Source organism: Carcharodon carcharias, chromosome 11, assembly GCF_017639515.1.
Source record: "Carcharodon carcharias isolate sCarCar2 chromosome 11, sCarCar2.pri, whole genome shotgun sequence".
Classification (NCBI taxonomy): Eukaryota; Metazoa; Chordata; class Chondrichthyes; order Lamniformes; family Lamnidae; genus Carcharodon; species Carcharodon carcharias.
The window spans coordinates 71,103,941-71,128,556 of record NC_054477.1 but is presented as its reverse complement, the minus strand read 5'-3'; the positions used below and the strand labels follow the sequence as shown (position 1 = coordinate 71,128,556).

General features: G+C 40.2%; 1 protein-coding gene across 3 annotated transcripts in view; it reads left to right on the top strand.

Moving 5' to 3' along the window:
* The window catches only part of mrps9 (mitochondrial ribosomal protein S9), a 104,569-nt gene that overhangs the window by 14,783 nt on the left and 65,170 nt on the right, over positions 1-24,616 (top strand). For all 3 annotated transcript variants that reach the window (XM_041198936.1, XM_041198937.1, XM_041198938.1), the window contains exons 2-4: positions 1,847-2,026; positions 15,949-16,011; positions 16,109-16,139. In XM_041198936.1, the coding sequence (XP_041054870.1) occupies positions 1,847-2,026; positions 15,949-16,011; positions 16,109-16,139 (274 nt within the window). The remainder of the gene's footprint in view (positions 1-1,846; positions 2,027-15,948; positions 16,012-16,108; positions 16,140-24,616) is intronic.

The window sequence follows — 24,616 nt, the reverse complement described above, 5'->3', positions numbered from 1 at the left end:
GAAGTTCTTCATCAGATTTAAGGTCATCTGTAGTGGATGATCCAGAGGCCTGCTCAGGGTTGTTAATGGAGGATGGTCCTGGGAATGTCTCAGGATCATCCATGTTGAAAAACCCAGGGGCAGGCTCAGGGTTGTCCATGTTGCGTGGTCCAGGCGCCAACTCAGGGGTCACCTATGGTGGATGGTTCTGGGACGCTCAAGATCTTCCATATTGGTTGGTCCGGGGCTGACTCAGTTTTCTGTGGTGGATGGTTCTGGGGCCAGCTCAGGATTGTCCTTGGAGGATGGTCCAAGGGCCTTCAAGATCACGATTTTCCATGTTCTCCTCCAGAAGTATTTCCAGTTCTTCAATGACCATGGAGATTCTGTTGAGGAACTCATCTGGCAACTTTGATCTGAGGCCACACTGTAGTTTGTTTCCAATGAGTGCTTGGTAAGGAGCCATCGTTATAGCCTCATTGCCCACTGAACAGAATGGACACCATAGCTCCACTGAGCACAGTTGTTGTCACACATCCAAGTCATTAGCTCCAGCTTCATGTCACCATTACTGCGTTCACAGAGCCTTGACTCTGGGGATGTTTGGGACGCCCTGTTAACCAGCACAAGTTTTTCCCAGAATGTTGCCATTATCTGACTGAAGAATATGTGGATTTCTTTTGTCTAGAATTATGGAAGCAGCTCATGGGCAACCTCGGCTGCTGCCTTGGATTTCAGAGGGTGAATGAGCATAGAATGCTACACCTTCCATCACCACCTGTGTGAGCCATTTAAGTCAAATAGGGAGATGTGAACTTGTCCTTTTGAAACTTATATTAAATTTTACACCTCTCACCAATCACCATTTCTGCCTTTAAAGACAAACTTGCTTTCCCAAATTTACAATATTCATGCCGTTATTGAGCAACTTAGTACACGATGTTAAGTTTGTACACTGCAACAGGCTTGAGCAACAATTCCACAAATAAGATTTCAAAATTCGTACATAGCACTGGCCATTTCATGAAATGAGCAGTCAAACTACCTATTTCATGATCCGTGCAATGGGTTTGCCCAGTTTATGAAATGGGTTCTACCAGTGTCCCTTTCACGAAATGGACATTTTCATAAATTGGGTGTAACATATGCAGTATTTATTGAGAGAATGGCAATGTGCTAAGAATTTTTTGTTCCAAAAGATACTGGAGATTTGGCAAAGTGTTGGTAGATGGCACTGACTTGATCCAAAAAGTCTGTGCTGTCTGATAGTGCTTCCCTTTATATAACAGTCATACTCTTGCAGAGACTGTGTTAAACAATGTCTTTTTTTTAACTACTGACATCTTGAAAGAGTACAGCATATCCCAACTTTGCCAGTGCACCTTACTGGTGTTTTTATTATTGGTAAATTTTTATGCTCATCAAAATAAGGAATATCAGTGGAGAGAATAGAACATTTGTTTTGCATTTGGGCATCTGTTATCAAACACAGCCACCTACAGAATAAAGATCCCTCTGCTTACTCATTCATCAGCGTCTCTTAAAACCCAGAAGACCATGTCGTACTACTTGAATGTGAAATTTCCAGGTCTCACATCCACATCCTTAGGCTTCAAGACAAGAGCTTTAGTTTTTACTCAATTGTGGAAAGTTTTGTGCTCTAGGATTGGGTTGAGAATGTTCAAACTCATTTTTTGAGGGACTTTGCAATTTGTCAATGTATCACAGGGGGAAAACTAGAAAGGCAATCTTGCTCAATTTGCATGGTATAAATGGTTTTATTTGGAAACTGGATTAACTTTATAACAAAGCAATGAACTACTGTAGATCGTAAGTTAAAAGATAATGCCTTTTTGTTTTATTCTAGCTAATGAGATTAATCTGCAGCAGCTCCTCTTTACATAAAAAGAGTATGGCTGCTACATTTCATGCGAAATATACTGAAGAATTTATAAAACAGCAGATTGAAGAGTTCAATATTGGGAAAAGGCATCTGGCTAACATGATGGGTGAGGATCCAGAAACAATTAATCAGGAGGATATTGATGTAAGTTGATCTCTTTTACTCTATTATCCATAAATTGCACATTTTCATTCTGTCCCACCCTGTATTCCATACTTTCAGCTAGTGATCAAGTTGTAGCCTTGCTTAATGTGATTGTTGAGATGCATCTGCACTGAAACTACATGAAGGCAAGACCATACCAGAGGCATTTAAAGAAAAACATAGATGAGTTAAGTCAGTACATAGAATTTTACTGCTCAGAAGCAGGCCTTTTGGCCAAACAGATTTGTTTGTTTTTATTCATTCATGGGATCTGACATTTGTTGCCTATCCCTAATTGCTCTGAGAAGGTGGCAGTGAGTTGTCTTCTTGAACTGCTGCAGTTCATGTGATGTAGGTACACACAATACCATTAAGAAGGGAGTTCCAGGCTCTTGACCCAGCAACAGTGAAGGAATGACGACGATACAGTTCCAAGTCAGTTTTGTGTGTGACTTGGAGGGGAACTTGCAGGTGGTGTTATTCCCATGCACCTGCTGGTCTTTCTAAATGGTAACGGTCATGTATTTGGTAGGTGCTGTTGAAGGAGGCTTGTTGAGTTGTTACATTATTTAGTACACACTGCCGACACTGTGCGCCAGTGGTAGATGGAATGAAGGTTTATGGCAGTGGATGAGGTGCCAATCAAGTGGGCTGCTTTGTCCTGGATGGTGCCAAGCTTCTTAAGTGCTGTTGGAACTGCGCTCATCCAGGCAACTGGAGAGTATTCCGTCACACTGCTGATTTGTACTTTGTAGATGGTAGACAGGCTTTGGGAAGTCAGGTGGTGAGTTACTCGCTAGTTTATGCTAGTGTTTATGCTGCGCATGATCCTCCCACTTCTGGGAGGGTTAGTGCGTTACATCATAAAAAGTAAATTTTCTGGACCTGACGTTGCTTTACCTCAGTTAATCATTTTACAAATTTATCCCAAACATCAAGAAACTAGAGAAACAATGGTTTAAGGGTAAGCAGAATGGAGCACTGGAGGAAGATGTAACTTGCTGAATAAATGTCACTAAGATTGAGAACAACGAAGTCCATGAGTTCCCTGCACTTGATGGAACTGAGAGTGAAAGGGGCAGGAAAGAAGGTTTTAAGAAGATGGTGGGTGGTGGTGCGGGAGGAGGTAAGTGGTTATGTTTGTTCTCCAAAATGTTCCAGGATTATTTTGGCAAATAAGAGGTATAATGACACTTGATATGGTCCAGCCAGATGTTCTGATGGAAGGCTAAACCAGCTGTACATGAGACACCCTCATGTCTGTGCCTCTTTGACCCCGGGGAGCAAATTTGGGGGCATACCAAGGAGATTGATGGGAATGAGAGAAGGTAACTTTTTGGGGGATACAAAGGCACCAAAGAATGAAGTGAAGGGCCAAAGCTTAGCACAAGTATTGTGTTGAATGGAGGGCCAAGGGCTATGCAATTAGGAGCTGGAAAGTGCTGTTGTAATTTATTTGGGAAAGTATTTTTCCCGGGGTAAATGCACAAGAAGCAGAAGTTGGAAGGAGGTCGATAAGGGATACAAGGAAATGATTGGAGCTGGCCTTGCCACTGATTGAAGCCATGGAATATGGCATAGTCAAAGGGTTTACTATGTATGTAGGAGAGAAGTTTATATGGAGGGAGAAATTTATAGAGCACAGAAGGGCAGTGAATTCAAAGGGCAAGGGGAGCTGAGCTGAAGATCGAAATTACTGAGGATGGAGTCACTCAGTGCTGAAAGAGGCAAAGAGAGAAAATATCTCATGCGGGGAATGAATTATTTGAATAACTAGCAGCAGCAGACAATGGGTCAGATGGCTTCATTGTGTGCTGTAGATTCTGTGATTGTGTGTAAAATTAAATGAGTGTTTCTTCTTGATGCATGATACATATATCTAGCTAACGTTTGTTCAGTAATTAGCACATACAGCAATCTGAAAAAAAAAGCACATAGCTGGTTCTAACTGATAAATACTTAAATCCTTTCCTATTGATGTAGACCTGTAGCTTCCAAATTGTGGGGAATGATCAGTATATTTATGAAGTGAGTCAATGTAATGCAATGTAATATGTTCATTTGGGGAATTAAAGTTGGGGGGGGGACTTATTATTATGGATTATTATAAAAGCTAACCATTGTAAGTGGGACAGTACTGTATATCACAGATACTTTCTCTGGTAATTTTTGCTACTGCTAATTATGCTTGCTGAAAACAGGAAAGATATAAGAAGTATGATTTTAAAGAAGTTCTTTTCTGGAACTGTACTTAGCAATTGTTGGAAATGCTCAACAAATTGAAACCTAATCTGATGAAGTTATGCCTGGCATGTTAATTTGTCTCTTCTCTCCACAGTTGCATTTTCTGTTTTGTTTGATTTCCTGGATCTGCATTATCTTTTTTGTTTCATCAATTGTAATAGTGCTGCTGGTGAGCCTTGTTCTATGTAGTTATGATGGTTGTTGAGTGGACCAAGCTCTGTTTAGCCTGGTAGCAAGAGTTGAGCCCAGGAGATGAGGAAAGTTCATCCCATGGCAGGAGGACAGTTGGTAAACAGCAGTTTTTAATGTTGCATGTCATTGTCAAGCAAGCATATCTGAATGAACTAAACTAAACTTAACTTTTTAAATTAACACAAATGAGATTAGTGTTGGGTTATAATGTGTTACTATGTTTATGTCAGAACAGATAAATTCAAAGGTAGAATCGGTGAATTGGTGACTTTATATTTGAAGTAGTTGGTGAGATAGTGGTTTATCATTATTTACTTACAAAGTCGGTGATGACCATAGGTAGACCTTGTGGACTGAGGTTTACAGAATAGTTTCTTTACCACAAGAAAACAGATTTTAAGGAGAAGAAAATTACATTTGATAAGGTAATTTTCTGTAAAAAGTGCTCCCCACCTGCAAGTTTAATATTTTACTGCACGCTGCTGCATTGGTCTCTAGCTTCACTTTCCACAACTTGAGTGTGCTGCCACACTAATGCATAACAACAACTCAAATTTCATACACTGGAGGGTACATTGTGACTGATGGGACAGCTTCTTGGAACAAAGACATTTCTTGCTTTTTGAAGAGTACTTCTACCAGTAATAGTTATCTCTTTAATTTTTATGACTTGGCTATAGAGTAAGGAGCTTGCTTTAACATGGGATACTTCAATGCAAATAGGTATGCTATGCTGTAGTGGAAGATATTTGAACAAGTATTTTCAAAATGAGAAAAGAATTTTAAGACGCTAATCAGAGCAACTCTATTAAACTTGCCTTTAAATATATTGGTATGCTTTTTTCTAATTGATTTACTTTGCCTATTTCATCCATTATACAATTATTCATGATATATTATGATTTCTACTCATTTATAATAAATAAAGTTGTTAAGACAAGCGTGTCTAAGTGAAATTGACAACTAACATTAAGTGCCAGATGTTGATTATGGAACTCCAAGAATCTGCTGAGAACAGTTTAAATAAATTAGCACCTGCACATTAGCTGGTCTTGCTATTAATTTATAAGCGAATCAGTAGAAATGACATTTGGTTGAGTCATTGATTAAGTAAATAGCTGCATTTTCACTACCCAGGCAGAATAACTAATTATTAGAGATGGCCAACATGACCTGCTTTTCTCAAGTCAATGGTACAGTCATATTCAATTCTCTGTTTCTAGAACAGGTGAAATGATGCATACTTATGCATTGTCAACCTGGCATTTGGCCTGGATTTTGCTAGCTAAATTAATCTTTAGAAATCTGATAGATTCTCTCACTAAAACAGGTGAAATGATGCCTATGTAGTTACTGTCAACTTGCCCTAGATTTTGCTAGCTAAATTAATTTATAAATCAGATTCCTAAAGTTTAACACAAATTTGGGTTAGTGCTACTTTGTAAAATAATTTCTAGTATCAAATTATTTTTTATCCTAGTATCTGCAAAGAAGTAAAATCTGTACATTGTTGTATTTGAACAAAAAAGTAATCACTGTAAATTTTGTGGGCTGACATTTCGAAAGGAGTTTTAATACAAAAAAATTCAACATGATTCATGGGGAGAGGCATTTGTGAGTTTTAATCTATTTGTGATAACTTGAGGCTTTAATGTGCTATGTAAGATGATAAAATTATTGCATAAAGGTGCTAAGTTTATTTGTTAAAATTAGAAAATACATAGATTAAATTTCTCATTAATCTATATTTTCACTATACCCACAGTGTCTGAAGCCATTTTTTGCCAACTCTGCTGCTTACAATTCAAGTGCAGCCTAAATTCAAGCTCAACAACCTGTATTGAGACTTTCTAGAGAGTGGAGCTTAAGTCTTCGTTTTGGAATCAGTTCAGGACTTGCCACCTAACTTACACTACCCAAGTTTAGAGTCAGTACAAAGCCAAAGTTGCTTTGTGCAAATGCCAAATTTGCAGTGCAAAATGTACCATCAACATGGTAAATATTATTAAATGCCTCATAAGTCAAAAATACTTTTGGGCTTGAAAGCAAAGGATTTGTTCACAGACCATAGCTTTGGTGTGTGTTGCTGATCACCCAGGTGGTTGATTGCTGTGGCAACTTGCATTTTCTCATGCATGCTGTAGCCTGGAGCTGTGGATAGTGATTGTAGAGACTCCAGCTTTATTTCCATCATGTGGCTGACCAGGAATCTCTCCCATTCTTACTGCCTGCCATTGGCATGTTTTGGAAAAGTTTGTAGACTGATGATCAACCTGTTCGGCCACGTTATGAACACACCTTCCTTGGCCACCAAGTCCTGGGGTGGGACTTGAACCTGAAGTTTCTGACTTAGAGTCAGGCGCGCTACCCACTGTGCCACAAGATCTCCTCACTGTAGCTTGTCTACATAGCATATTAATCACATTGCACATTAATGTAGAAGTACAGTGCTATGAAAACATGTGGATTTCCTCCATCTCAAGTATTTGCCACTGAGTGAGATCTTCTTACTGAGATCACCCAAGGATTTAGGAAGTTGAAACAAGGTGTGCACCAACAGCTTATTTTTCTTCAGCTCACGAAGGCTTTATTCATTCCATGTCAATCTTGGTGCCGCCTTCCCAAACCTTGAACTTTGAGAGGGGCCTGTTATCAACTGATCTGTTTGATATCTTGGATGGGGATTGGTACTTGATCTCTCATCCTTGGAATGATTTAGGCTTAAGAGCGACTTCTGGCACAGTTTAGTGTTGAAGGCAGTTTTTTTCTGCAGTTGCTGCCCATTAAAGGGATTGTTGTCAGAATAAATATAGTGTGATGCAGCATTTCTATGCCTGCAACCTTGGAAAGTTGATCATTCATTTGAGTTCTTATTGTGTAAACAAGATGTTTGGAGCATTTCATCAGACGATGAAATAATTATCTAAAGTTTATATGTTTGTAAAGAGCACAGCATTATAGTTTCTATAAATATACATCTTTTCAACTGCAGCATCTATCCTGCAACAGATCATTTACCTGTTCATTCAGCAGAGTGTGATGAAACTTGCAATAAAATTCAATATTGCTTATGGTAAATTCCAAATAACCAAAGGGTTAACATCAGGAGCACCTGATACTGATCTAACTATGATGCAATGTCTCATGACTATGAGACTGAGATCTAGTGGGAAGTAGAAGTACTACCTCATGTAGAGTACTGGGATGTACATAGTTCTGTAAATAAACAAGAATGGTTTTTACAATTAACAGCCTATGATAGCATTCTTAGGGTAACAGGAAAAAACCCAAAGAAATCCTATTAGACCCCGATCTCGAGACGAAACAGTACCCTGATTCCTAAGTTGTACGTAAAGATCCAGTGCTCTTAAATGCTTTGTATTGAATTACTGATTCGGGTATTCCGTTTCTCATTACAAGCATGAAGTTGCCTCCTTTTAATTTTCAGGGCCTCATTCCTGAAAACTATGCATGTTAATCTAATTGCATATTAACTCGATTCCATGATGTTTTTGTAGTTTGTCAGATAAATGAACATAATTTACTGCCCAAATGTTCTCTTCTGCAATCACATGGTTTGGATGAGCAGATAGGTTTGAGGTCAAACCGGGCCTGACCATTTTTTTAAAGCAGTTCCTTATCCCATGCATAACAATTTAACAGATTTTTAATCATTCAGCATCTTTTCAATAGTTTCATACTCAACATAAGTTTGTAAAAGCTGACATCCTAACAAACGATTCCAGAGCAGTTACAACATTGGCATGTGAAAACATGCCCAGATATGCCCTGTCTACAAAAGGCAGGCCAAATCCAATCGAGCCAATTACCATCCCATCAGTCTATTCTTAATTATCAGCAAAATGATGGAAGGTGTCATTGATGATGTTATTAAGCAGCACACAGCGATAATCTGCTCACCAGTTTGGGAGCTGCAAGGGCCACTTGGGTTCAGATGCCATTATAAACATGGACAAAAGAGGTGAATTCCAGAGGTGAGATGAGATAGATTGTCCTGGACATCAAGGCAACATTTGACTGAGTGTGGCGTCAAGGAGGCTTAACAAAATTGAATGGGAATGGGGGGGTGGGGGGGTACCCCCCACTGGTTGGAGTCCTACCTAGCACAAAGGATGGTGGTTGTGATTGTTGGAGGCCAAACATCTCAGCCCCAGGACATTGCTGCCATAGTGTCCTAGGCCAACCATCTTGACCTACCCTCCAAAATAAGGCCAGAAGTGGGGATGATGCCTGATGATTGCGCAATGTTCAGTACCATTCAACTCCTCAGATGCTGAAGCAGTCTGTGTCTGTACTGAGCAAGACCAAAGCCTGTCCACCATCTACAAGGCACAAGTCAGGAGTGTGATGCAATACTCTCCACTTGCTTGGATGAGTGCAGCTCCAACAACACTGAAGCTCTACATCAAAACAAAGAAGCCCACTTGATCGGTACCTCATCCAACACCTTAAACATTCACTTACTCCAAAACTGGCAGGCAGCGGCTGCAGTGTGTACCATCTACAAGATGCACTGCAGCAACTCACCAAGACTTATGACAAATCCTTCCAAACCTGCAACCTCTGCCAGCTAAATAAACAAGGGCTGCAAACGCATGGAACCACCATCTGCAACAGCTTCTTCAAGTTATACACCATCCTGAATTGGAAATATATCTTTCACTGTTGCTGGGTCCAAGTTCTGGAACTCCAGCCCTAACAGCACTGTGGGAAAACCTACACCACATGGACTGCAGTGGTTCAAGGAGCAGCTCACTATCATCTTGAGGGCGATTAAGGATGGACAATAATTGCTGACCTTGCCAGCGATGCTGACATCCAACAAATGATTGAAAAAAAACAGAACTTAAAAATTACATATTGAAATATACGGCAAATTGTACAGCAGGGTAAGTTACCCTTTATAATATTGGTTTTTGGTAGGGATATTACTGTTTATTCTTGATCTCAGTTCAGGCTAGAATTGCTCGTTTGAATTCTTTATAAATTGGAAAGTTTTGCAAAAGCAAAAATAAATTGGCACATAAAGAAAATACAGTCCTTGATTCTTGCACTTCTTTATCATAAAACTGTTTCAAAGGTAACCAACTATTTTACATTCTTACTGCCTATTAATAGTTTTATAATGAGAGGTTTGACAGGTCAATGTGTGAATTAACAAATGCTATTGGCTGAAGGGTTCAAATTAATGGCCCACTAAGTCAACTACTGGGGCCTGGCTAGCTCAGTTGGCTGATGGCTGGTTCAGAATAACACCAACAGCGTGGGTTCAATTTCTGCTCCAACTGAAGTTGTCTTGGGACCTGCTTCCCTGTAGTACCGGTAAGAGAGGAAGGCAATGGCAAACCACCATTAACAAAAAAAAACTACCAAGAAAAACGCTCTGGCTGAAGCATCAGCAGACAATGAGCCAAGGACCTGCCTTTGGGCAGTGCACGTACTATGTCATAAGAGGACGATTGCGACAGGATGGGAGGGCTTTATAGTTGGAACAACCTCCAGCTAAAGCGAAGTGCTGCATTTACATGCGCTGCTCAAGATGAGTAAAACTATTGGGAAGGATTTAAATTAGAATATTGGGGGAGAAGATAATGGTAATAGTAAATAGCTAATAGATTTCGGGAATCTTGAAATCTTGGAAAAAGGACGATTAGTGAGGAACAAATCTGCAGAAGTATGCATGCTTTAGGAAGGAAAAGAAGGAAAATAAGGAAGTTGTGGCAGCACAGCTTGCCAGAGATGGTCTATATGTTGCTCAGAGGCAGGATTGGGAATTGCAACAGAATAACTTCAGTTGTATATGGGAGGTAGAAAAGGACAAAAATTAACAGTGAGAATATGTAAAGGCCACCCCAAAGTAAAGAGGTGGTTATTCTGCTGCAGGACACTATTAAAAAGACTAATGCTCAGCCTTTAGTTGTAATCATGGGATTTTAATCTTCCAGGCATATACTGGAAGTTACAATATGTACAAGAAAATTTACTGAAGTATTTATGCTGCAAGAGGCTGGTGGCGTGTGAAAGGGCAGAAGTAAAAAAAGTGCTGACTCGATGGGCCGAATGACTACCTGCACTGTAAAGATTCTGTGATTCTGAAGAGTATGTTGTTCAGCCTTGGAATGCAGTAGAACAGGATTTATTTTCTATAATTGTGTAAAATGAGTGAATGCAATTTGTTTTTTGCTAGAGTATTGGAAAATTAACTCAGGATAGGATTGTTGTGCTTGTGGAGCAGTTATCCACTTCCAGCAGAGAAAATGAAGGATTTTCTATATGGCACTGCCAGATTGTAGTCACCACAGAAGCAGTGTTAGACCATTGAGGCTATAGAAATAATGGCGAAGATGACAGAGATAGAAGTATGATTAAAAACTTACATGGTAAATTTAGGGAATTAAGTATCAAATTGATAAGCAAGACCTGAAAAAGAGGAATCGCTGGATTGACACTTGGAGACACACCTTTAATAAGTCAATTATAAACGTTAATATAGCTGTTGAGCTGGTGTAGGAGGGTAAGGTTCACATTCATGTGGCATTGGAGCAAGTTCTGGAAAAAATGAAAGGTCTTCATTTGAATCAAAGTAATACCAGGATCCTTGCATGGAGGGCAAATAGAGCAATGGGAAGGGATTTAAACTAATTTTGTATGGGGTGGGAAAGTATACCTTTCGGAACAGAAATCTACATTAATAAAATGGTTGAAATAGTAGTTGGAAGTTTAGTTGAAACAAACAGTGAGAAAACGTCAGAAGTGGAAAACAAGGAAAGAAACTTTGCAGTGATGGAAATGAAGATTGGTGTGTGTATGTGTGTGTACATATGAGTGGTGCCGATTAACTAAGGTGTAAGATGAATTTTGTTTTCATCCAGTCAGAAGTCTCCTGATATTGTCCAATCAGTCTGTGGCTATGGCTTAAGTTGGTCAGCACTGAGAACTTAATATTCCTGGCTACAACATTTTCAGGAGATAGAGGGAGGGGCAAAAGGGCTTTTTTTTATTCATTCATTCACGGGATGAGGGCTTCGTTGGCTGGGCCAGCATTTATTGCCCATCCCTAGTTGCCCTTGAGAAGATGGTGGTGAGCTGCCTTCTTGAACTGTTAAAGTTCAAGTGGTGTAGGTATACCAACAGTGCTGTTAGGAAGGGAGTTCCAGGATTTTGACCCAGCAACAGTGAAGGAATGGCGATATATTTCCAAATCAGAATGGTGAGTGACTTGCAGGGGAACCTTCAGGTGTTCCCATCTATCTGCTGCCCTTGTCCTTCTAGGTGGTAGTGGTCGTGGGTTTGGAAGGTGCTGCCTAAGGAGCCTTGGTGAATTCCTGCAGTGCATCTTATAAATGCTACACACTGCTGCCACTGTGTCTCGGTGGTGGAGGGAGTGAATGTTTGTGGATGTGGTGCCAGTCAAGCGGACTGCTTTGCCCTGGATGGTGTCAAGCTTCTTCAGTTTTGTGGGAGCTGCACTCATCCAGGCAAGTGGGGAGTATTCCATCACATTCCTGACTTGTGCCTTGTAGATGGCAGACCGGCTTTGGGGAGTCAGGAGGTGAGTTACTCGTCACATGATTCTTAGCCTCTGACCTGCTCTTGTAGCCACAGTATTTATATGGCTTCAAGCTTAAGTGAAAGTATTAGTAAAAATTCTCTCATAGCGCCAGAGTATCAGAATGTCTGAGCGATTTCTGTTAAGACAGTATCCATATGAATTGAATTAAGAAATTCTTTGACAGACTGTCAAACAATCGATGTAAAGCAGGGATAAGACCTACAGATAGGTCAGAGATATGAGATAAGTCAGTACCTTATTGAAAAAAGAGAGGACGTAGCAGAACCTCTGGTCCCAATTTGTCAGTTATGTTATAGGACTAGAGGGAACCAATATAACTCATGTAATCAACAAGGAAGGAAATAATAAAGCAAGTCACTATGTAGGCTAGTTGATCTAATTTCAATTGTGGGCAATTTAAATATAGGTGATATATTGATGATTTGGACATTGACATAAAATGACTTTACATGGAATTTATAGCACAAAATGCTGGTGCTTATGATCCACTTGAGCCTTGTCCCACACTATATCTTACCCCTATCAATATATATTTATTCCTGTTTCCCTCATATTTATTTAGTTTACCTCTAAATGCATCCAAGTTCTTTGCCTCAACCATTCCACATAATAGCGTATTCCATGTTCTTAACGTTGCCTAAATAAAGAAACTTGTCCTGAATTCCTTATTGGTTTTGATTGTGGGCCCTAGTTTTGAACGCCTCAACTAGTTCGCCCCAGATCACTGTTTGGCTTTAACTGGAGAATTGTGTCCACTTCTGGGCATCGCACGTTAGGAGGATGCAAAGACTTCAGATATGGTGCAGATATCTGACGCAGAGATTAGGGACTTCAGTTACGTGGATAGATTGGAGAAGCTGGGGTTTTTCTCCTTACGAAAGAGAAGATTGAGAGATTTGATAGAGGTGCTGAAAATCATGATGGGCTGAGACAGAGTAGATGAGAGAAACTGTTCCCATTGGTAAAAGGATCAAGAACCATAGGGCGCTGATTAAAGATGAATGGCTAGAGAAGAACCGGCGCATGAAGAAGAGTTGTTTTTAGGTAGAGTGACTATGATCTGGAATGCATTGCCTGGTGGAGGCAATTGTGGCTTTTAAAAATGAATTTGATAAGTACCTGAAGAGAGAAAAACAATACAGGACTATGGGCTCAGGGCGTGAAGTGGAATTAGCTAAATTGCTCTTGCAGATAGTGGTACACTCACAGTGGGCTGACGGGCCTCTCTCAGTGCTGTAACCATTCTGTGATTAGTTGTTTGGAAGTACAGAACTTGAGTATTGCTGGAAAAAAAGAGACATGTTGTCTAAGCTTTTCATCTTACCACTCGTCAGGACAGATCATGATTTCCCTTTTATAAATCCATGCTGACTGTCCGATTCTGCCACTTTTTTCCACGTGCTCAGCTATTAAATCCTTTATAATGGACTCTAGAATTTTCCCCACTAACGATGTCAGGCTGACTGGTCTATAATTCCCTGCTTTCTCTCTGCCTCCCTTTTTAAATAGTTGGGTTACATTAGCTACCCTCCAGTCTGTAGGAACTGTTCGAAAGATTACCAGCAGTAAAGGGAACAACGATTTATACTGCATGAGAAGAGAGTATTGATTGGCAAGTGGACTCTGGTAGAGGCATTGCCATGGAGGATGCAGCAGGGAGTAGTTAACTGCCAAGCTTTTGTTCAAATTCAAACCAGGAAGGTTGACTCTGGTCAAGGCATTGCTATGGAGAATGAACCAGGGAATGGATTTCCCCAAAGCTTTTTTTTAGTTGAGAAAAAGCCATGTGTAGATATGTTCCTTCTATCTGCAAAGGACAGGGCCCTGTGTGTGAATATATGTGGTTTCTAACATACATATGGCAACGTATGGGTGAAGCTAGCTGTTTCACACTGTTACTATGCAGCAGCAACATGTGGTATTCTCCATGAACAGGATGCTGCCATCAAGCCAAAAAGACGTTGTGCCTATCACACAAATGAGTAATGTTGTATATGAATTCAGTGCTGGTTGTGATGTCAGGTTTGTAGGCCGTACTTCCCAACAACTGGTGGATCATATCAAACAGCACGGAACTTCAGCTATTCGCAATAGGGAAAAATAGTGACCATATCCAACCTGCCTGTACTTGCAAAATTGAAATATGGTGTCCATCATTATATGTGATTCCATGATTAAACAACAATTGCTAAACAATCCTGATTGGCTTTCAGTGTATTTCTTAGCACAATTTAAGATTATCAGTCAGGCTCACAGCGTGGCTCACTTACACATGCTAGAAGCCACATATTTTCAAACATGGCCTCTGTTCTTTGTAGGCAGAAGGTGCTTGTCTACGCATTGTGCCTTTTTCAACTAAACAAAAGCTTGGGTGACAGCTATTCCCAAGTTCATTCTCCATGGCAATGCCTTGACCAATCAGAGTTGACCTGTCTGGTTTGAATTTGAACAAAAGCTTGGCAGTTAATTGTTCCCAGCTATATTGTCCATGGCAATGCCTCAATCAATCGGCGTCCACTTGCCAACCAACCAATCAGCACTCTTTCTCATGCAGAATAAATTGTTGTTCCCTTTCTGTGTTGGTAATCTTGAGATCTGTCCTGATGAGTGCAAAATGTAAACCTTAGACAGCACATCTCTCTTTTTTCAGCAACATCCTATGATTCTTTAACAAGTGTAAGCATCTCTGTCTGCCCCATTGAATAACTTCATAATTTTTAAGACTATCAAGATACTCCTGTCTTCTCTTTTCTGAAAAAATGAACTCCAGCCCATTGTCTCTCTCCTGACAATTGTACCTTCTCTGTTCTCTTCCAGAAAGTAGTCAACAGAACTGTTTTAAATTGTTACAATATAACACTTCTGATAAACCGAAACAGGATGCATTGTGCCTAGCCCTACCACATTTTATTGCGTTTTTAATACATTTTTCTAAAGTCACCTATGCGTAGAATTTTATATACATATATTCATATACAATATTTTTCTATTTCATTTGTAGCTGTGTGTGTGTTTACGTGTATATGTATTTGCTGATAACTGCACATTGCTGTGAATTTGGTCTATGGTGCACAGAAGGTGGTCATTTGGCTCATAAACTTTCCTAGAGCAATCCAAAACTAATCCCTCTACCCTTTTCTCTCCTCATATGTTTATTTGCATTTCCCTTAATAACACGGTCTCTACCTTGACTACTGCCTGTGGAAATGCATTCCAAGCTCTGAAAACACTCAATTATAAAAAAAAATTCTATCGGCTCTCTTGACTGGCAATTTTAAATTGCTGATCTGTTTTACAGATTCTCTAACCAGAGGAAAACATGTTTTTGTATCCACATTATCAAAATACTCCTTAATTTTAAAAAAAACTCTATTAAATCTCTTAATTTTCTGTTTCAGTGGAAATAATTCCAATACTTCAATTCTTTCCTCAGAATCTAGTTTCTTGCCACATCCTAGTCAATCAATGCTGTAAATGCTGTAAATTCTCCGTGGTTTTAATGTCCTTCCTACAATGGTGACCTACACTGCACATAAGTTGTTTGTGTGCCTCTAAGCAATATTTGCTCTCATCTTCATCTCCTAACTGTTCCACACCTGAAAGGTGAGTCATTTTGGGATATAGTGTCACAAGTACCTGTGGCCTCTAGTACTATGCCCCAGTGGCCATGTTTCAAAATTAATTTTATTTTTATTGTGTAACTCTTCCTCCTTATGTTGTGATTTTTTAAAGACAATTTTAAGAAGATTTGCTTTCATGTGACTGTCTAACTTGAAGTGAATGGTGCTTAAAAAAAGCATTGCCATCAATTTATGCAAAACTGATAGCAATATACTTGCACAAAGGTTTTCTTTGTAATCTTGTGGGCATTCATTTATTTATCTTTTTCCAGAGAGCTATCAGATACCTTTTCCCATCTGGCTTGTTTGACAAGAAGGCTAGGCCAATCATGAAGGTAATGAAAATGTTTTATGTCTGCAAGATTTTACTCTGATTCGTTTATTATCCACTTATTTACATTTGCTAATTCTAATTTGTCTGATTAATTGCAGCATCCTTTGGAGGTCTTCCCAAAACAGAGGGGTAAGACTTTGTTTTAAAAATGAACAATGGTGGGAAGGAGGAGTGTTGATTATTCTTTGCAACATCTGAATGTAGATTACCATAAACTTGTAACATATATCCTGATGTCAGTTATTTGTTTCAGATTATACAGTTACCATCTGTTCATTAATATGCTCTGTTGTGTTGTCTGCTTACTACAATCTTTTCCACAGAATTATTCTATAATTCTGGTACAAACTCGATGTGAGAAAGCTACCTGAAGGGATTATCACATCACTTAGCTTTAGCAAGCTTCCAACTCCAATCTAAACAAGACTCCCAAATAATTTTTACTTCAATGCACATGTATAACAGCACCTCAAGTAACATTTTAGAACTGTGACCATACAGCAAAAATATATTTCCCTTTTTTATTATAAAATAATGAGCAGTTGGGCACAGAGTACTAAGGGTATGCAAATTCATTGCCTTAGGGATTTTAATTGAAATTTTAGTAAAGTGCTTTGGCACATTCCTTGAAGAATTTTGTTAGAATTATAGAAAAAGTTTGTAACTTTTAGGGCAATCCTCTCAATGCCATGGTTTGCATTTATGGGGAGAAATTGAGTAGAATAAAGCAATACCAGGTCCAGCTCTAGTCTGCCAAAGCAGCTCACTATTTCAGGATGATTTTGAAATGTAAGTTAACCCCAGCTTTTTTCCTATTGCACATTGTTGTCTTACATTCCTCCTCACCTGTCTCCTCCACATCACCTCCAGCAACATGCAAGAAACTCGTGGACTTTACCACTATGATTGAGACTACTTGATCAATTGCCTCTGCCACTTCCTTCCCTTCCTCTAGTCCACCGGAATAAACTTCCCCTAAAGTTCCCTCCTGCCCTTGTCTTGAAATTGCATTGTTCTTAAGTTTCTCCACCCCTGCCTTTATACTCTGTCGAGCTCAGCTTGTCCATGAGACCTATACTCTGCTCCCTCAACCTTGTTCCCACTAATCTGCTGATCACACAGCATCCCTACCTGGCTCCTATGTTAGCTGATATTGGTGATGGTTTTCTCTCTCCAGGTACTGTTCCACTCTTCTCAAAAAAAACCCTTAGCAATTACATCCTTTCAAATGACCGCCTCCCCTCCAATGTCAATTCCTCTCCAAGTTGTCAGATTGCTTGTCCGGCATCCAGTGCTAAATGGGTAAAAACTCCAGCTAAATTTTAAAAAGATTTTAAGTCATTGTCTTTGGTACTTGCAACAAGCTCAACACTGACTCCGTCCCTCTTCCTGGAACTAACTGAGCCTGAACCAGACTGTTCACACCTTGCTGTCATACTTGACCCAAGATGAGCTTCTGACCACACATCCATGCATCCCTAAGACCAGCAATTTCCACCTCCATAAATTGCCTGATTCTGCATCTGCCTCATCTCATCTGCTGCTGAAACTCTCAACCATGCAGCTATTAGCTCTAAACTTGACAATTCTGCCACTCCTTAACAGGCCTCCCACATTTGACCCTCCACAAACTTGGTCATCCAAAGCTCTGCTGCCTGTGCCTTAATTCACACTCTAAGTCCTGTTCAAGCATGACCCCTGAGTTTGCTGGCCTATATTGGTTCCCAGCTAAGCAGTGCCTCAATTTTAAAAATCTCACACTTATTTTCAAATCTCTACATGCCTTCCCCCCACCTCCCATCTCCAAACTCTGTGTAATCTCTTCCAACCCTACAACCCTCAATGATATCTGCACCTAACTCTGGCTTCCTGAACATCCTCAATTTTAATCGCTCTATCATTGATGACTGTGCCTTCAGCTATCAAGGCCCTAACCTCTGGCGTTCCCTCCCTAAACCTCTCCATCTTTCTTTCCACCTCTTAAGATGCTGCTTAAAACCTCTTTGACCAAATTTTGGTCATCTGCCCTAATATCACCTTGTGTGATTGTGTCATATTTTACTTTATAATGCTCCTGTGGAGTACCTATGGTTGTTTTATTGCATTAAAGATGCTTAATTAAAACAAGTTGTTTATCTCATGGGCCGTGAACAGATTGGATCCCCATCCCAAGCACCGACCCCCAATCTGGAAGCACTGGTATAGTCATCCTACATTGCCAGCACCTAGTCTCCATGAGAAAGTTGGATGGTGGTGAAGGTCTGATTTAATAAATCTAGTGTGAAGGCCAGAAGTCTGTGAAATGTCCAGTTAAAAAAAAGAGCACTGTTTTTTCAGCTTGCGTTGAGCTTCATGGGAAAATGTAGGAGACCAAAGTCAGAGTGGATGTGCCACAGAGAATGCAAGTGGCCGTTGATCAGAAGCTCAGGGTTGTGCTCATTGTTGGGAAGGAAATGTTCAGCAAAGGGAAGATGTGTGTGGTGGTTGAGTTCCATTGGAGGCACATGAAACGGCAGAAGGCGACTCCGTGAATGCAGAGGCTGTTGAGGGGTGGTGGAAGAAAGACTGCAAAAGAAATGTGAATGACTACAGCTGCAGAAACCTTGTACAGAAATTAATATCTTAGTAGAATCAAATATTTGTGGCAAATTTAAGGAAGAAATTAAGAAATTAGCCAGATAGGTATAAGCTAACGCGGTTTCAAAATAACCTGAACCTGCCTGAGTAACTTCCTTGACTTTTGAGAATGTGACATGCCAACTGGAAATGGGAAAGCCCCATGACATGATTTACCTAGATTTCTGAGCTAGTGTACTGAGTGGATGGACAGAGTGAACAAGGTGTTCAAATATATAACTCCATTAAAGTTTGAGTGTAAATTGAAAAAGCCATAAGAAAGTTCAATAGCATTTTGGCTTTCGTAAATAGGGTCATAGTGTACAAAAGGAAAAATGTAACAAATTTGTACAAATATGGATTAGGCTGTTGTGCGTATTATATGAAGTTTAGTATGCTCCATTATAAAGAGCACATTAACCAATTCACCAGAATAGTGCTGGGATGAAAGCTATAATTTGGAGGAGAGACATTAGATTTTGGATAATTTACACTGGAGCATAGACTGAGATAATAGGAGTTTTATAAATTATAAAGGGGTTTAATAGATTGAATAAGAAAGAGCTATTGTATCTTTCAAGGGAAAATTGTATAAATATTGGAAGCATCTGATACAGGGTTATAGGGAGAGAATAGGGCAGTGGGACTAATTTTTTGAATTTCTTTGACAAACAGCTAGTGTACACACACTGACTTCTGTGGCTTTATGATTCCAGAAGGCCTTGGACAAAGCTATACTTTTAAAGCTACTACACAACCTTAAAACCTTGATTCAGAGAGAGAAAGTAACGGGCAATAGTCAAGAATGATCTTTGACTTAGGAGCAGTGCTAAGTGGATCATTCCAGTTATATTTCAGGCACCTACTGTTTTTGACCTTCATTAACCAACCTGGATTCTGAAACACAGCATAAGTTGAGCATATCCATGAATGGTGGGCATCAATAGAGACAACCAATGTGTTAGAAATTGAGGTATAAACTTATGTTTGTTTTGTATTTCTGGCTTTTCACAACCATCTTTCAGTTTATCCCAGAGTGAAGTATAAAAGTAATAAACAGAAAATTCTGGAAATACTCAATGTCTGGCAGTATCTGTGAAAAGGGAAACAGTTTGCATTTCAGGTCAATGACCTAACATCAGAGCTCAGGTCTAATTGGGCTTCTCCACAGATGCTGCTAAATCGTGAGTATTTCCATCATTTTCTGTTTTTATTGCAGATTTCCAGCATCTACAGTATTTTGCTTTAATTGAAATATACAGTGGTATCCTTCAGGGGTCGGTTTTAGCTCCACTGCTTTATTTTTTGATTATATATGAATGTCTTGAACTTGGGTATACTATAATCTCAAAGTTTGCAGATAATTCGAAACTCTAAAATGTAGTAAACAGTGGGGACATCAACAGCCTCCAGAAGGACAAACAAGTAAAACCGGCAGACATGGCAGATGCAATTTAAGGCTGAAAATTATGATGTGCTTTGGTCAGATGAATGAAGGGAGGCAATATAAATTAAATGGTACAATTTTCAATGGGCTGCAGGAACTTGACGGTGTAAGTACACAAGTCTTTGAAGGTGGCAAGGCAAATTGTGAAGGCTGTTTCAAAATCTCACTGGATTCTTGGCTTTATAAATAGAGATAGAGAGTACAGAAACAAGGACATTATGCTAAATCTTTTTAAATCACTGGTTAGGCTGCAGCTGGAGTGTTGTGTCCAATTCTAGATGCCACACTTTTGGAAGGCTGTCAAGGCTGTAGGTAGGAGGAAGAGGGGATTTGCTGGAATGGTACTACAGATGTAGGGCATCAGTTTCTTGGTGCAGAATTTAACAGGTGGCGGAGTTACCTGCCCTGTCACTTGCAGAGTTGATGGGGAATGCATCCTTACCAATGTCAGCTGCCCCTCAACCATTTAAGATTTCATGGAGTGTTAAAAGAAAAAAACTGCAGATGCTGGAAATCCAAAATAAAAACAAAAATACCTGGAAAAATTCAGCAGGTCTGACAGCATCTGCAGAGAGGAATACAGTTAATGTTTCGAGCCCGTATGACTCCTCACCAGACTCTTCTTGAAACATTAACTGTATTCCTCTCCGCAGATGCTGTCAGACCTGCTGAGTTTTTCCAGGTATTTTTGTTTTTGTTTCATGGAGTGTTAATTGACTGGAGGTGGGCCTTCTGTCCATCACTCAGGCAGAAGTCCTGCCTCAGAGAGCTGCTGGCCAATCTGATTAGCAAGCAGCTCTGTAGTCTCAGCAGCTCTGTAGTCTCAGCAGCACCACTGGGAGCAGTGGCCACTGCTGGAACGTAAGCAGTCCCACCACGTAGTCCTGGAGCCTAGATAGAAGTAAATGCTGGGAGGTGCCATGGCAGGGACAGGATGGGAGGCCATTAATTGGCCACTTAATGGGCCTCAAGTGGGGTCAGGGCAGATGCCCTAGGTCTCTTCCGCCTCCTGTAAAATTGGCATGAGGGCCACCTGGGAGGGCCTGTAAAATTCTGCTCAGGGTGGTGAGAGAACCTGGGGCTGTTCTTAGAGCAGCATGGGAGCTGGCAAGAATGGATCAGAGCTAGCCCAGCTAGTGTCAACACTTTTAACAACTGCCTTTCGATGCTGCCATACTCACTCTTAAAATGGCCCTTAATTTTATCAATGTCTTTCAAAAACACATATAGAGCATCCATAGTGTTTCTTTTATCAATGCAGACTGTTTCTTAAATTTATCAGATATGACTTGCATTTTAAAAATTCAGGCAGGCTATCTTTTTATTAGCCCATTCATGTTCAGATGAATTCTAATCTTTTCCCCATATGTCCTTCAGAAGCTTTCCATTATCACTGTTGGCCCAGCTAGCATCATTACCTGATTTATGCCTTTCTTTCCATTTTAAACAGAGGTTACAATTCTGGAGTCCTCTGGCACAACCTGGCATTTAATAATAATGGTAGATGAAAGAATCAACTAGAACTTGCATTCATATAATGCCTTTTGATATAGGAAATCATTCCAAAGTGCTTCAGAGGTGAAATCAGAAATTTATGGATGCTGAGCCAAAGAAATAAATATGTGAAGAGGTAGTCAAAACAAGTTCAAGTGGTTAAAGAAGTGTCTTTTAAGGAAAGTCTTAGAAGAGGAGAGGATGGATTTGTGTAAGTAATTCTAGAGCATTGCACCTTACTCACATTTAAGTAGGCAGAACTATACTGATGTTCTTACAAAATTGTTTTGTTTACCTTGTTTTTTGGCTGTAATTAGGATTTCTTCTGCTTTCAGCTCCTACAGCAAAATATAAAATGGAATGTGTTGAGGGTCATTTTTTTTTTTACATTAACAGTCCCTAGTTTAGCCATCAACTGTCTACAGTAAGCTTCACAATGAATGACAGTGCAAAGTCTCTCCAGGGCTAATTTCTTGTGCTCTTCCATGAGAAAAACTGTTGACAGTCTCATGCTGGGATTTTGGAATTTGTATTGCCACTAGTAGATGTTGTGTTATTAGTGGCGTAGGGGAATAGATCAAGTAACCATCTGTCTCATTTGCATGGTTCAATTATTATTCATTCACCTGTTCATGAAATTTTCTATCCTGAATGCATTGGAATAAAAAAAATCCACATCTACTTTGTGCATTGAAACCTTTTTTTCCCTGAAACTTTGATATGAAAAGAAGCAAACTTATTTTGTCTTCTAAAAAAAAAGTCTGGCAACTATTGTTCCTTAACATCTGATTGTGGAGTTCAAATCTAGCCAAGTCTGCTGGAATGGGTGATCTGCCGTTCTTGGCAGTCAGATCCTATGTAAAGTGAGTATGAGCAGATAAAACTCAATAGTTTGTGAACCACCAAGCTGTCTACTGCTCAGTGCTAATTGGTAATTAGTAATTACAGTTATGAAAGCTCGTAGTAATGGCTAAATGGAGAAAAAGTCAAACTGCTACAGTTTTTGAGAGGTAGCGAGATCTTTAACATAAACTAGGTGAATTGCTCGTGCGGAGACCAGTGTAGACAAAATGGGCCAAATGGCCGCCCCCTATGCTGTAACAATTCTGTGATGGTCCCAGCTTCTTTTCGTCTGTCTTCAAAGAAGTCTGTCTTCTTAAACCCCTGTCCCCTTCATCCTTACCTCCAACAATTGTGAGGAACTCAAGTGTGAGGAGATTAAGACAATCTGATCAGCTGCCTCTGCCACATCCCTCCCTTCCACTAGTCCACCTGGCCAAACTTCCTTTAATACTCCCCCATACCCAGGCCTGAACTCGCATCTTTCTCTAGTTTCTCTATCTCCCTTCATGCCCTCTTCGAGTTTGTCCATGAGAGCCACCTTCTATTCCCTCGGTCCTATTCCCACTAAACTGCTGATCACCCAATTTCCCCACCGAGCCCGTCCCTTGTCCCCTGTCCCCCCACCCCAACCCAAGCCTCCATGTTAGCTGATATTTGTAAATAGTGTCCTCTCTTCAGGTGTTGTCCCCTTCTCCTTTTAAAACTGCCATAATCATCCCACTCCTCAGAAAAAACAACCCTTGACTCCACCGTCCACGCAAGCTACTGTCCTATCTCCAACCTCCCTTTCCTCTCTACAATCATGAAACCTATTGTTGCCTCCTAGATCTATTCCTATCTTTTCCGGGGCTGCATGTTTGAAACCCTCCATCTTCATTATGTTGTAGATTTAACTTTATGATGAAAGACAGGAGCCATTTTTCATTCCTGGGATATTATTGTTGCTGGCAGGGCCATAATTGTTCTGAAAGGTGGTGCTGCACCTCCTTGATCTGCCTCTGTCTATGTGCTGTAAGTAAGGAAATTTCAGGATTTTGATTCAGCAGCAATGAAGGAATGCTGGTAATGCCCAAGTCAGGGTGGTGTGCAACTAGGAGAGGAAATTTCAGGTGATTGTGTTCTCATTAACCTCTGTCCTTGTCCTGCTAACTGGTGGAATTTTCAGATGTCACAGTTCCTGCCAAATAAACCTTGGTGAGTTGCTGCTGTGCATCTGTAAATACTACATGCTACAGCCACTTTATATCGGTGGTGGAGGGAGACACTATTTTGGTTATAGTGTGAAATGCTGATCAAGTGGAATGCTTTTCCTGGAAGGTGTTGAGCTTCACAAGTAGCCTTGCAGCTGTACCCGTCAAGGCACATGCTCCAAATTACCTCCATCTCATTGTAGCCTTGCAGGTGATGGTGGCAATTTGGGGCATTGAGAGGTGAGCTACTCACCACAGAATAAATACATAGCTCATGAACTGCTTTAGTAGCCATGACATTTACGTGGCTGGTCCAGTTCAGTTTCTGGTTAACAGTGACACGCAGGATTTTGAAGGTGGAGGTTTTATGGTGAAAAAGAAAACATTAAAAAGAAAAGAGCAGCAATTCAGCAAAACAACTTATATTTATGTGGCCCCTTTAAATGAATGAAGCATCTCAAGACACTTCGTAAGAGTATTATAAAACAAAGTTATGACACCGAGCCAGGAGGCATTAGGTCAAATGGCCAAAAGTTTCAAAGAGATTATTTTTAAGCAGTGTCTTTTATGGTGATTATGAATGTCAATCATCCAATTTATTATTTAGATGGGGAAAAAGGCTCCTTTTCACAATACAAGCTGGGCAAATCAAGCATTTAAGCAGCATCAAGACATTCAACATACAGGTTTAATTTCCTTCACTCAATGACTATTTGGATCTTAGCTGTACTGGTATTGGAAGATGAGACGGAAGTGCACATTATGCAAGGCTGTGTTCCTGAAATTGGCCGCACTGCAAAGAGAGTGGGTGAAAAGGGGTCTCGGAGACAGGAACCACCACCTACAAGAGTGAGTGAAAAGAGGACCCTGAGGCAGAAAATCCCCACCTACAAGAGTGAGAGGTCTGGAGACAATAACTACCACCTAGAAGACCAGGCAAAAAGAGGACCCAGAGCCAGTAACCACCACCTAGAAGATCGGGTGAAAAGAGGACCCGGAGACAGTCACCACCACCT